Here is a 14,360-nt window from a genome sequence, read left to right on the forward strand (position 1 = left end):
TTTTGTAAACATGCTGACGAAGAAGACAATTGCCAAAGAGGACACTTCATACGGTAATTAATTTTGTATTTGTTTCTGCGCTTAAAAACATATTTTTAATCAGCATCTGACCAAATCGAAATTAAATAAATCTTCTTCGTCTCTATTTAACCTTTCCAAAAATATATCATCATACGGGACAGGTTGCGAAAAACTCGACATATTCCCGGTTTTGTTTATTTGATGATATAAGCGGCTTGACCGGGAAGACCTTCAATGAAGTGTATCGGTAGAAATGTTTTCTTTCAGCTTTCATGTTCGTTCCCAAAATGATTAACGCAACAACCCGCAATAACTGTGCTTGCATATAATTTCCGTTCAATCCGAATTTATTATTATCCTTAAAAAGAAATCACACGCATTGTCAATGCGACACATCCGATTCATGATTGTCAAATAAAAACAGAACACACCTCTTCTCTTCACTCGTTGGAGAATTGTAAGTTTGTCAATTTCCTTAGCAGGTGCAGATTGTTATGACGACATTAAAATACAGTGAAAAATGAATGCAACTTTGTTTTGATTAAAGCTTCTCATTACTTTACATAAAAAACAGTTTGCCAGCCATGTCGGGAAATCGAAGTTCCCGCGGTCGACAGATGCTTCCCACAACGGCGAGGAAATGCTTGATTTCACCGAATCTGCGTTCGGCAGCCAGGGGCGTAGCACCAGCAGCGCCGGCAGCAAACCCGGTTGATTTCCGAGCACCGGTCACAGCTTGTACCAGCAAACCTAAAGATGACTTAAGTACGAAACTGTTGGAGCTAGATAGCACGTTGCTGAACGCGGTCGATTTGGCCAGCATCGAGAAAAAAGTCAAACGTTCGAAGCCGCGTACCTCATGGGGCGGTGCAGCCGATCAACCGATCACGCCGTTTCGAAAACGTTCCAAATCAGTTGGAGGTAGGTGAACGCTTTATACGAGTGACAATAACGTAGGATTTAAGATACTTTTTACTTTATTTCAAAACTGTTTTCCTGTAACAGCCATTGAAAGAAGGCTTATGGCAAGTCCTCCGAAACTGCAAAAATCAGCTGTAAGTAGTCGAAAGATTTATGTGCTTAAAATGAACATGGACGGTAGCGAGGTGCGCGACGGAGGGAGGGACAGTGGCTGTAATGAAAATCTAACATCAAATCGGTCAAACGTTGCAAACGAGGAAACTCCTCCGGTTCGTCCTCTGTGGTCCGGGGTGGAAAATGACGATGCTGAAATGCTACCATGTGGACAGGTACCGATCGCCAGCCATGATCAACTTGACACGGACGAAATAATCAAGGCTAAACTGAAACGGATCGGGTCCACCAAACCAGTAACGCACGTCGGTGATATGCTGCGAGAGAGTAACGGGTTCGAGGTGTACACAAACCAGGACATCTGTTCGCAGTACATGCGGCAAGACGAGTCCCTCGCTGATGAGGGGGTGGAGCGAATCGTCGCGATCGGTGCATCACAAATAGGTCATCCGGAGCGTCCGTCACATTTCCAGCAGGTAGCCGCTGAAGCCGAACGTACCTTCGAGCTGCAGAAGGTGAGCGAAGGGTTGCGGATTTTTGAAATCTGTGACCGTACGCTGCACGACATGACCAACATTGAGCCGATGGCGAATGCGATAGGCGAGGGAAGCTCGCGAATGAGGACCAGCAACTCGACCATAGCGGCCATCAATCGTGATGAGCGAATTTCAGATCAGACTACAAAGCCAAAGTTCACCGTACCCCACGTATCGTCGCTTTTCCTCGAGAAGGGTCCGTTCTTTGGGCTACCGAACAACGTTCGGCGAATGCTGCGAGACTTTCGTGGTATTGGCGAGCTGTACGATTGGCAGCAGGAGTGTCTGGACTTGCCGGCGATCGACGAGAGACGTAATTTGATCTACGCACTGCCAACGAGCGGTGGAAAGACACTGGTGGCGGAGATTCTTATGCTACGGGAGATTATTTGCCGCCTGCGGAACGTCATGTTCGTCGTGCCGTACGTTTCATCCGCTCAGGAGAAGCTGATCGCGCTCACTCCGTTCTCGATCGAGCTGCAGTTTTTATTGGAGGAGTACACCGGTGGTAGGGGACAATGTCCGCCGCACAAACGGCACAGAAAAAACACGATCTTTGTTTGTACGATCGAAAAATCGCTCATCCTCATGAACTCTCTCATCGAGGTGGGTCGCGCGGACGAGATCGGGCTGATCGTGATCGACGAACTGCATATGATTGGAGAGCAGCGACACGGGGGCACTCTGGAGATGTTGATCACCAAGGTGCAGTCGCTACGAGCCGGAATTCAGATCGTAGGAATGAGTGCTTCTATCGGAAACTTGGGTGAATTGGCCCGTTTCATGCTAGCCGACGTTTACTGTCGCGAAAATCGGCCGGTGGAGTTGAAGGAATACATCAAGTGGGGGGAAGATCTGTTCGAGGTTCGCAGCCAAGCCGAACGCATATTTGATGTGTTAGGAGAAAAGCGAAAGTTAGAGTTTAACTACGGTGAGGAACTGCGGCGGATCGACGTGGACCATGTGATTGGTCTGATCATGGAAGTAATCCCCAAGGGTTCGTGTTTGGTGTTTTGTCCTACCAGAAACAGGTGTGAAAGTTTGTGCGCCATGCTAGCGGCCAACTTGCCGGATTCATTTGCCCAGCACCGGGCAGAGGAAAAAGCGCAGATTATAAAGTCTCTCCAGGATGACGGGTCCGTTGCACCAATCCTTCCGCATTCGTTTCGTGTCGGGGTCGCGTACCATCACGGTAGGTTAACGCAGGACGAGCGTCGTATGATCGAGGATGCATTCCGGGCCGGCATCCTTTCGGTGATCGTGTGCACTTCCACTCTGGCCGCCAGTGTGAATCTTTCGGCGAAACGTGTAATAATCTGCTCTCCTTACATTGGGAGCGATTTTTTTACGCTAAGTCGCTACAAACAAATGGTTGGCCACGCAGGGCGTGCGGGTAAACGCGACACCGGCGATTCCATACTTATTTCCGCCATGCGCGATATTCCGCAAATTTGCGAGATGTTCTGCTCACCACTGGACTTCGCCGAGTCGGCGCTCTTGGAAGACGAAGGAGCCTGCTTGAAATCGCTCGTACTCGGCTCGATCGGGCTCGGTCTTTGTAAGACACGGAATGCGCTTCAAGCGATGGTTGGAAGCACGCTGCTAGCGCAGCAAGCGAAGCGACGCGAAATCGATCTCGAGGCCATCACCGATGAAACGATCGTGCAGCTGTATCAGGGCAATGCGATAAAGGCAACGCACGATAGCTGTATGCGCAATCCCACGAACATGGTTGTACAAATCAGTGCCGCAGATGGACGATCGGAGGAAGCGGTAGGACAGGCGTTCGTTCGAGTACACAAGACACCTTCCCGTCCGGGTAAGGTTTTCAAAACGATCGATCGAACGAGCCCGCTGGAAGTGATCAACCTTGGCAAGGCGGCCATCCGAGCCGGGTTCGACATAGAGCGAGCGGTCCGGTTCTACAACGAGATGCAGGAACTAGGCAAACGACTGTGTGTGCTCGATGAGTTCGATCTGCTTTTCCTCATTCTGCTTGAGGACGGATTGGAAGTATATTTCAAAATTGAGGATTTGATCATTCTGGTAAGTACCCCTTTGTTAACGATAGCAAGTATTGTTTCTTAAACGTTAAGTGTTAAACACCGCAAGTTGAACCACAAACAACCGTGAAATATATTTGTATCCTATTTGTATTATTTGTATGTATTTGTTACCTGAAACTTATCTTTTTCATAGCTCCATAGTGCGAACCACGCTAAAGCATTTGTTTGATAAGCACTCAAATACCATTTGTTTTGTTCTTGTATCGTTTTTTCAAAATCGAGTAGTGATGGATGAAGTAATTTTTGATGAAATTTTAGAAATGCTTTTTCTAAGAGCGAATCATGGAAGACTGTCTTCTAGTTTGTTCTTGTCTTTTCTAGGTCTTCCTCAACATATTTTTTTTAAAAATAACTATAAAAAAATCTTAAGCTTCAGTTCAGCAAGATGGAAGGATTAAAGTTACTATAATTTCATCATATCCGACTATCACGTAGCTTTGCAAGAAAAATTGTAAACGTTGAAGTGTAGTGGTTGGACATCAAAAGAATAAACGAGTTTTCAAGTATAGAGGCAATCGTAAAAATGGATTAGTACGGTGATAAGGATGTGCCCTTGATATTAAGCATTAAAAAGAGGTTCAATTCAAAAAGATTATTAACTGACTGCAATACTTTTTTCAGACCAGTAAACTCTCGGATGCACTGCGGAAAATCGCCGCAAGGTACAACATCAGTCAAGTGGTTATAGAGAAAATTTTAAAGCGCCGCACTGTACCCGACGAGACAATGTTCCTAATGCAGCGTTTCTTCCGTGTGCTAATCGTACACGACCTTTGGGGCCAAACGGATCTCCAGGAAGTTGCCCTCAAGTACCGCGTGAGCGCGGGGGCGATTCAGACGCTAATGACCGCCGCCGCTGGGACAGCGCACAGTTTGCTGCGGATGTGCGAGGAAATCCCGGAACTGTGGGCGTTCCAGCACCTGCTGACGGGCATGACCAAACGATTGACGCACTACTGTAAGCTTGAGCTGATGCCACTGATGGAGCTGCCATCGATGAAGCTGGTAAGTTGCGATCTCGCGGCATTCGCGTGTGGCAAAATTATTCTCGTTGTTTTTTTTCCAGGGCCGTGCCAAACAGTTGTACCGGGCGGGGTACACGACGCTCGGCTCCTTAGCCCGTGCCAAATCGAAGGAGCTGGTAGAAACCATCGAATACATGAACTACAGGACGGCGAACCAATTGATACTGAGCGCGAAGGTAATGCATGCATGCAGTTGAGGCTGATTCCACATTTCTCCATTACTACATTACAACTTGTTGTTACTTTTAGGCGAAACTTATGGAACAAGTTGATGTCCTACGCGAACAGGCCGAAGAGTATCTCTCGCAGATGAATCGTTGAACTTGTTTTGCTGATCATTGTGGTGGTGAGGAATACCATATAGCCACTCACCAACTCGCATCAGTTAGCTGTAAGAAGATAAAATGGACATAACGAAGGCTGAACTTATTACTTATTGCCAAAACGGAAGCAAACGTTGTGTTGCCGGATAGCCGGATCATAAATTCCAAGAAATTCATATGTTAGGATGCTGGGAGATGAATGGGATGCTGCATGGAGATGAATCTTGATCTTCTTCATCTCCCATCTTAATACAGCATCCCTACTTAAAGGCATCTCGGACTTAGTCGATTTTTCATAAATTCCAAGAAATTCATATGTTAGGATGCTGCGAGATGAATGGGATGCTGCATGGAGATGAATCATGATCTTCTTCATCTCCCATCTTAATACAGCATCCCTACTTAAAGGCATCTCGGACTAAGTCGATTTTTAATAAATTCTAAGAAAAACTTATGTTAGGATGCTGCGAGATGAAAGGGATGCTGCATGGAGATGAATCTTGATCTCCTACATCTCCCATCTCAATACAGCATCCCTACTTAGAGGCATCTCGGACTTAGTCGATTTTTCATAAATTCTAAGAAAAACATATGTTAGGATGCTGCGAGATGAATGGGATGCTGCATGGAGATGAATCTTGATCTTCTTCATCTCCCATCTCAATACAGCATCCCTACTTACAGGCATCTCGGACTTAGTCGATTTTTCATAAATTCCAAGAAATTCATATGTTAGGATGCTGGGAGATGAATGGAATGCTGCATGGAGATGAATCTTGATCTCCTCCATCTCCCATCTCAATACAGCATCCCTACTTAAAGGCATCTCGGACTTAGTCGATTTTTCATAAATTCATAGAAATTCATATGTTAGGATGCTGCGAGATGAATGGGATGCTGCATGCAGATGAATCTTGATCTTCTACATCTCCCATCTTAATACAGCATCCCTACTTGAAGGCATCTCGGACTTAGTCGATTTTTCATAAATTCTAAGAAAAACATATGTAAGGATGCTGCGAGATGAATGGGATGCTGCATGGAGATGACTCTTGATCTTCTCCATCTCCCATCTTAATACAGCATCCCTACTTAAAGGCATCTCGGACTTAGTCGATTTTTCATAAATTCTAAGAAATTCATATGTTAGGATGCTGCGAGATGAATGGGATGCTGCATGGAGATTAATATTGATCTTCTTCATCTCCCATCTTAATACAGCATCCCTACTTAAAGGCATCTCGGACTTAGTCGATTTTTCATAAATTCTAAGCAGAACATATGTTAGGATGCTGCGAGATGAATGGGATGCTGCATGGAGATGAATCTTGATCTCCTACATCTCCCATCTTAATACAGCATCCCTACTTAAATGCATCTCGGACTTAGTCGATTTTTCATAAATTCTAAGAAAAACATATGTTAGGATGCTGCGAGATGAATGGGATGCTGCATGGAGATGAATCTTGATCTCCTACATCTCCCATCTCAATACAGCATCCCTACTTAAAGGCATCTCGGACTTAGTCGATTTTTCATAAATTCATAGAAATTCATATGTTAGGATGCTGGGAGATGAATGGGATGCTGCATGGAGATGAATCTTGATCTCCTACATCTCCCATCTCAATACAGCATCCCTACTTAAAGGCATCTCGGACTTAGTCGATTTTTCATAAATTCATAGAAATTCATATGTTAGGATGCTGGGAGATGAATGGGATGCTGCATGGAGATGAATCTTGATCTTCTTCATCTCCCATCTTAATACAGCATCCCTACTTAAAGGCATTTCGGACTTAGTCGATTTTTCATAAATTCTAAGAAATTCATATGTTAGGATGCTGGGAGATAAATGGGATGCTGCATGGAGATGAATCTTGATCTCCTACATCTCCCATCTCAATACAGCATCCCTACTTAAAGGCATCTCGGACTTAGTCGATTTTTCATAAATTCATAGAAATTCATATGTTAGGATGCTGCGAGATGAATGGGATGCTGCATGGAGATGAATCTTGATCTCCTACATCTCCCATCTTAATACAGCATCCCTACTTAAAGCCATCTCGGACTTAGTCGATTTTTCATAAATTCTAAGAAATACATATGTTAGGATGCTGGGAGATGAATGGGATGCTGCATGGAGATGAATCTGGATCTCCTACATCTCCCATCTCAATACAGCATCCCTACTTAAAGGCATCTCGGACTTAGCCGATTTTTCATAAATTCATAGAAATTCATATGTTAGGATGCTGCGAGCTGAATGGGATGCTGCATGGAGATGAATCTTGATCTACTTCATCTCCCATCTTAATACAGCATCCCTACTTAAATGCATCTCGGACTTAGTCGATTTTTCATAAATTCTAAGAAAAACATATGTTAGGATGCTGCGAGATGAATGGGATGCTGCATGGAGATGAATCTTGATCTTCTTCATCTCCCATCTTAATACAGCATCCCTACTTAAAGGCATCTCGGACTTAGTCGATTTTTCATAAATTCTAAGAAATTCATATGTTAGGATGCTGCGAGATGAATGGGATGCTGCATAGAGATGAATCTTGATCTCCTACATCTCCCATCTTAATACAGCATCCCTACTTAAAGGCATCTCGGACTTAGTCGATTTTTCATAAATTCATAGAAAAACATATGTTAGGATGCTGCGAGATGAATGGGATGCTGCATGGAGATGCATCTTGATCTCCTACATCTCGCATCTTAATACAGCATCCCTACTTAAAGCCATCTCGGACTTAGTCGATTTTTCATAAATTCTAAGAAATACATATGTTAGGATGCTGGGAGATGAATGGGATGCTGCATGGAGATGAATCTGGATCTCCTACATCTCCCATCTCAATACAGCATCCCTACTTAAAGGCATCTCGGACTTAGTCGATTTTTCATAAATTCATAGAAAAACATATGTTAGGATGCTGCGAGCTGAATGGGATGCTGCATGGAGATGAATCTTGATCTACTTCATCTCCTATCTTAATACAGCATCCCTACTTAAATGCATCTCGGACTTAGTCGATTTTTCATAAATTCTAAGAAAAACATATGTTAGGATGCTGCGAGATGAATGGGATGCTGCATGGAGATGAATCTTGATCTTCTTCATCTCCCATCTTAATACAGCATCCCTTCTTAAAGGCATCTCGGACTTAGTCGATTTTTCGTAATTTCTAAGAAAAACATATGTTAGGATGCTGCGAGATGAATGGGATGCTGCATGGAGATTAATATTGATCTTCTTCATCTCCCATCTTAATACAGCATCCCTACTTAAAGGCATCTCGGACTTAGTCGATTTTTCATAAATTCTAAGCAGAACATATGTTAGGATGCTGGGAGATGAATGAGATGCTGCATGGAGATGCATCTTGATCTCCTACATCTCCCATCTTAATACAGCATCCCTACTTAAAGGCATCTCGGACCTAGTCGATTTTTCATAAATTCTAAGAAATTCATATGTTAGGATGCTGGGAGATGAATGGGATGCTGCATGGAGATGAATCTTGATCTTCTTCATCTCCCATCTTAATACAGCATCCCTACTTAAAGGCATCTCGGACTTAGTCGATTTTTCATAAATTCTAAGAAATTCATATGTTAGGATGCTGGGAGATGAATGGGATGCTGCATGGAGATGAATCTTGATCTCCTACATCTCTCATCTCAATACAGCATCCCTACTTAAAGGCATCTCGTACTTAGTCGATTTTTCATAAATTCATAGAAATTCATATGTTAGGATGCTGCGAGATGAATGGGATGCTGCATGGAGATGAATCTTGATCTTCTACATCTCCCATCTTAATACAGCATCCCTACTCAAACGCATCTCGGACTTAGTCGATTTTTCATAAATTCTAAGAAAAACATATGTAAGGATGCCGCGAGATGAATGGGATGCTGCATGGAGATGACTCTTGATCTTCTCCATCTCCCATCTTAATACAGCATCCCTACTTAAAGGCATCTCGGACTTAGTCGATTTTTCATAAATTCTAAGAAAAACATATGTTAGGATGCTGCGAGATGAATGGGATGCTGCATGGAGATGAATCTTGATCTTCTTCATCTCCCATCTTAATACAGCATCCCTAGTTAAAGGCATCTCGGACTTAGTCGATTTTTCATAATCTCCTAGAAAAACATATGTTAGGATGCTGCGAGATGAATGGGATGCTGTTGTGAGATGAATCTTGATCTTTTTCATCTTCCATCTTAATACAGCATCCCTACTTAAAGGCATCTCGGACTTAGTCGATTTTTCATAAATTCTAAGAAAATCATATGTTAGGATGCTGCGAGATGAATGGGATGCTGCATGGAGATGAATCTTGATCTTCTACATCTCCCATCTTAATACAGCATCCCTACTTAAAGGCATTTCGGACTTAGTCGATTTTTCATAAATTCTAAGAAAAACATATGTTAGGATGCTGCGAGATGAATGGGATGCTGCATGGAGATTAATCTTGATCTTCTTCATCTCCCATCTTAATACAGCATCCCTACTTAAAGGCATCTCGGACTTAGTCGATTTTTCATAAATTCTTAGAAAAACATATGTTAGGATGCTGCGAGATGAATGGGATGCTGCAAGGAGATGAATCTTGATCTCCTACATCTCTCATCTCAATACAGCATCCCTACTTAAAGGCATCTCGGACTTAGTCGATTTTTCATAAATTCATAGAAAAACATATGTTAGGATGCTGGGAGATGAATGGGATGCTGCATGGAGATGAATCTTGATCTCCTACATCTCCCATCTTAATACAGCATCCCTACTTAAAGCCATCTCGGACTTAGTCGATTTTTCATAAATTCTAAGAAATTCATATGTTAGGATGCTGGGAGATGAATGGGATGCTGCATAGAGATGAATCTTGATCTCCTACATCTCCCATCTTAATACAGCATCCCTACTTAAAGCCATCTCGGACTTAGTCGATTTTTCATAAATTCTAAGAAATTCATATGTTAGGATGCTGGGAGATGAATGGGATGCTGCATGGAGATGAATCTTGATCTCCTACATCTCCCAACTCAATACAGCATCCCCACTTGAAGGCATCTCGGACTTAGTCGATTTTTCATAAATTCATAGAAATTCATATGTTAGGATGCTGCGAGATGAATGGGATGCTGCATGCAGATGAATATTGATCTCCTACATCTCCCGTCTCAATACAGCATCCCTACTTAAAGGCATCTCGGACTTAGTCAATTTTTCATAAATTCATAGAAATTCATATAACAGGATGCTGGGAGATGAATGGGATGCTGCATGGAGATGAATCTTGATCTTCTTCATCTCCCATCTTAATACAGCATCGCTGCTTAAAGGCATCTCGGACTTAGTCGATTTTTCATAAATTCTAAGAAAAACATATGTAAGGATGCTGGGAGATGAATGGGATGCTGCATGGAGATGAATCTTGATCTTCTTCATCTTCCATCTTATTACAGCATCCCTGCCTTAAGGCATCTCGGACTTAGTCGATTTTTCATAAATTCTAAGAAAAACATAAGTTAGGATGCTGCGAGATGAATGGGATGCTGCATGTAGATGAATCTTGATCTTCTTCATCTCCCATCTCAATACAGCATCCCTACTTAAAGGCATCTCGGACTTAGTCGATTTTTCATAAATTCTAAGAAATTTATATGTTAGGATGCTGGGAGATTAATGGGATGCTGCATTGAGATGAATCTTGATCTCCTACATCTCCCATCTCAATACAGCATCAATACTTAAAGGCATCTCGGACTTAGTCGATTTTTCATAAATTCTAAGAAATTTATTTGTTAGGATGCTGCGAGATGAATGGGATGCTGCATGGAGATGAATCTTGATCTTCTTCATCTCCCATCTCAATACAGCATCCCTACTTAAAGGCATCTCGGACTTAGTCGATTTTTCATAAATTCTTAGAAAAACATATGTTAGGATGCTGCAAGATGAATGGGATGCTGCATTGAGATGAATCTTGATCTCCTACATCTCCCATCTCAATACAGCATCCCTTCTTAAAGGCATCTCGGACTTAGTCGATTTTTCATAATTTCTAAGAAATTCATATGTTAGGATGCTGCGAGATGAATGGGATGCTGCAGGGAGATGAATCTTGACCTTCATCATCTCCCATCTTAATACAGCATCCCTACTTAAAGGCATCTCGGACTTCGTCGATTTTTCATAAAATCTAAGAAATTTATATGTTAGGATGCTGGGAGATGAATGGGATGCTGCATGGAGATGAATCTTGATCTTCTTCATCTCCCATCTTAATACAGCATCCCTTCTTAAAGGCATCTCGGACTTAGTCGATTTTTCACAAATTCTCAGAAAAACATAAGTTAGGATGCTGCGAGATGAATGGGATGCTGCATGGAGATGAATCTTGATCTTCTTCATCTCCCATTTTAATACAGCATCCCTACTTAAAGGCACCTCGGACTTAGTCAATTTTTCATAAATTCTAAGAAAAACATATGTTAGGATGCTGCGAGATGAATGGGATGCTGCATGGAGATGAATCTTGATCTTCTTCATCTCCCATCTTAATACAGCATCCCTACTTAAAGGCATCTCGGACTTAGTCGATTTTTCATAAATTCTAAGAAAAACATATGTTAGGATGCTGGGAGATGAATGGGATGCTGCATGGAGATGAATCTTGATCTCCTACATCTCCCATCTCAATACAGCATCCCTACTTAAAGCCATCTCGGACTTAGTCGATTTTTCATAAATTCTAAGAAATTCATATGTTAGGATTCTGGGAGATTAATGGGATGCTGCATGGAGATGAATCTTGATCTTCTTCATCTCCCATCTTAATACAGCATCCCTACTTAAAGGCATCTCGGACTTAGTCGATTTTTCATAAATTCTAAGAAAAACATATGTTAGGATGTTGCGAGATTAATGGGATGCTGCATGGAGATGAATCTTGATCTTCCTCATCTCCCATCTTAATACAGCATCCCTACTTAAAGGCATCTCGGACTTAGTCGATTTTTCATAAATTCTAAGAAAAACATATGTTAGGATGTTGCGAGATTAATGGGATGCTGCATGGAGATGAATCTTGATCTTCCTCATCTCCCATCTTAATACAGCATCCCTACTTAAAGGCATCTCGGACTTAGTCGATTTTTCATAAATTCTAAGAAAAACATATGTTAGGGTGCTGCGAGATGAATCGGATGCTGCATGGAGATGAATCTTGAACTTCTTCATCTCCCATCTTAATACAGCATCCCTTCTTAAAGGCATCTCGGACTTAGTCGATTTTTCACAAATTCTCAGAAAAACATAAGTTAGGATGCTGCGAGATTAATGGGATGCTGCATGGAGATGAATCTTGATCTTCCTCATCTCCCATTTTAATACAGCATCCCTACTTAAAGGCATCTCGGACTTAGTCGATTTTTCATAAATTCTAAGAAAAACATATGTTAGGATGCTGGGAGATGAATGGGATGCTGCATGGAGATGAATCTTGATCTCCTACATCTCCCATCTCAATACAGCATCCCTACTTAAAGCCATCTCGGACTTAGTCGATTTTTCATAAATTCTAAGAAATTCATATGTTAGGATTCTGGGAGATGAATGGGATGCTGCATGGAGATTAATCTTGATCTCCTACATCTCTCATCTCAATACAGCATCCCTACTTAAAGGCATCTCGGACTTAGTCGATTTTTCATAAATTCTAAGAAATTCATATGTTAGGATGCTGCGAGATGAATGGGATGCTGCATGGAGATGAATCTTGATCTTCCTCATCTCCCATCTTAATACAGCATCCCTACTTAAAAGCATCTCGGACTTAGTCGATTTTTCATAAATTCTAAGAAAAACATATGTTAGGATGCTGCGAGATGAATGGGATGCTGCATTGAGATGAATCTTGATCTTCTTCATCTCCCGTCTTAATACAGCATCCCTACTTAAAGGCATCTCGGACTTAGTCGATTTTTCATAAATTCTAAGAAAAACATATGTTAGGATGCTGCGAGATGAATGGGATGCTGCATTGAGATGAATCTTGATCTTCTTCATCTCCCATCTTAATACAGCATCCCTACTTAAAGGCATCTCGGACTTAGTCGATTTTTCATAAATTCTAAGAAAAACATATGTTCGGATGCTGCGAGATGAATGGGATGCTGCATTGAGATGAATCTTGATCTTCTTCATCTCCCATCTTAAAACAGCATCCCTACTTAAAGGCATCTCGGACTTAGTCAATTTTTCATAAATTCTATGAAATACATATGTTACGATGCTGCGAGATGAATGGGATGCTGCATGGAGATGAATCTTGATCTCCTTCATCTCCCATCTGAATACAGCATCCCTAATTGAAGGCATCTCGGACTTAGTCGATTTTTCATAAATTCTAAGAAAAACATATGTTAGGATGCTGGGAGATGAATGGGATGCTGCATGGAGATGAATCTTGATTTTCTTCATCTCCCATCTTAATACAGCATCCCTACTTGAAGGCATCTCGGACTTAGTCGATTTTTCATAAATTCTAAGAAAAACATATGTTAGGATGCTGGGAGATGAAAGGGATGCTGCATGGAGATGCATCTTGATCTTCTTCATCTCCCATCTTAATACAGCATCCCTACTTAGAGCCATCTCGGACTTAGTCGATTTTTCATAAATTCTAAGAAAAACATATGTTAGGATGCTGCGAGATGAATGGGATGCTGCATGGAGATGAATCTTGATCTTCTTCATCTTCCATATCAATACAGCATCCCTACTTAAACGCATCTCGGACTTAGTCGATTTTTCGTAAATTCTAAGAAAAACATATGTTAGGATGCTTGGAGATGAATGAGATGCTGCATGGAGATGAATCTTGATTTTCTTCATCTCCCATCTTAATACAGCATCGCTGCTTAAAGGCATCTCGGACTTAGTCGATTTTTCGTAAATTCTAAGAAAAACATATGTTAGGATGCTGCGAGATGAATGGGATGCTGCATTGAGATGAATCTTGATCTTTTTCATCTCCCGTCTTGATACAGCATCCCTACTTAAAGGCATCTGGGACTTAGTCGATTTTTCATAAATTCTAAGAAAAACATATGTTAGGATGCTGCGAGGTAAATGGGATGCTGCATGGAGATGAATCTTGATCTTCTTCATCTCCCATCTTAATGCAGCATCCCTACTTAAAGGCATCTCGGACTTAGTCGATTTTTCATAAATTCTTAGAAAAACATATGTTAGGATGCTTGGAGATGAATGAGATGCTGCATGGAGATGAATCTTGATCTTCTTCATCTCCCATC

The 14,360-nt window shown here is 41.8% G+C and overlaps 1 protein-coding gene across 1 annotated transcript; it reads left to right on the top strand.

Moving 5' to 3' along the window:
• Positions 1 to 605: 605 nt before the first annotated feature.
• Positions 606 to 5,004, top strand: LOC131270727 (helicase POLQ-like). The gene is made up of 5 exons (XM_058272473.1): positions 606 to 942; positions 1,027 to 3,638; positions 4,280 to 4,663; positions 4,725 to 4,859; positions 4,933 to 5,004. The coding sequence occupies exons 1-5, from the start codon at positions 606 to 608 to the stop codon at positions 5,002 to 5,004; spliced, it is 3,540 nt and encodes a 1,179-aa protein (XP_058128456.1).
• The last annotated feature ends 9,356 nt before the right edge of the window (positions 5,005 to 14,360 follow it).

Source organism: Anopheles coustani (genome assembly GCF_943734705.1).
Source record: "Anopheles coustani chromosome X unlocalized genomic scaffold, idAnoCousDA_361_x.2 X_unloc_52, whole genome shotgun sequence".
In the NCBI taxonomy this organism is placed as follows: Eukaryota; Metazoa; Arthropoda; class Insecta; order Diptera; family Culicidae; genus Anopheles; species Anopheles coustani.

What these genes read in the sequence shown, in the direction of transcription:
- LOC131270727 (XM_058272473.1), top strand. Translation starts at nt 606, where the DNA reads ATGTCGGGAAATCGAAGTTCCCGCGGTCGACAGATGCTTCCCACAACG. An exon ending in ACGTTCCAAATCAGTTGGAG is followed by an intron (nt 943 to 1,026) that starts GTAGGTGAACGC and finishes TTCCTGTAACAG; the next exon opens with CCATTGAAAGAAGGCTTATG. An exon ending in TTGAGGATTTGATCATTCTG is followed by an intron (nt 3,639 to 4,279) that starts GTAAGTACCCCT and finishes TACTTTTTTCAG; the next exon opens with ACCAGTAAACTCTCGGATGC.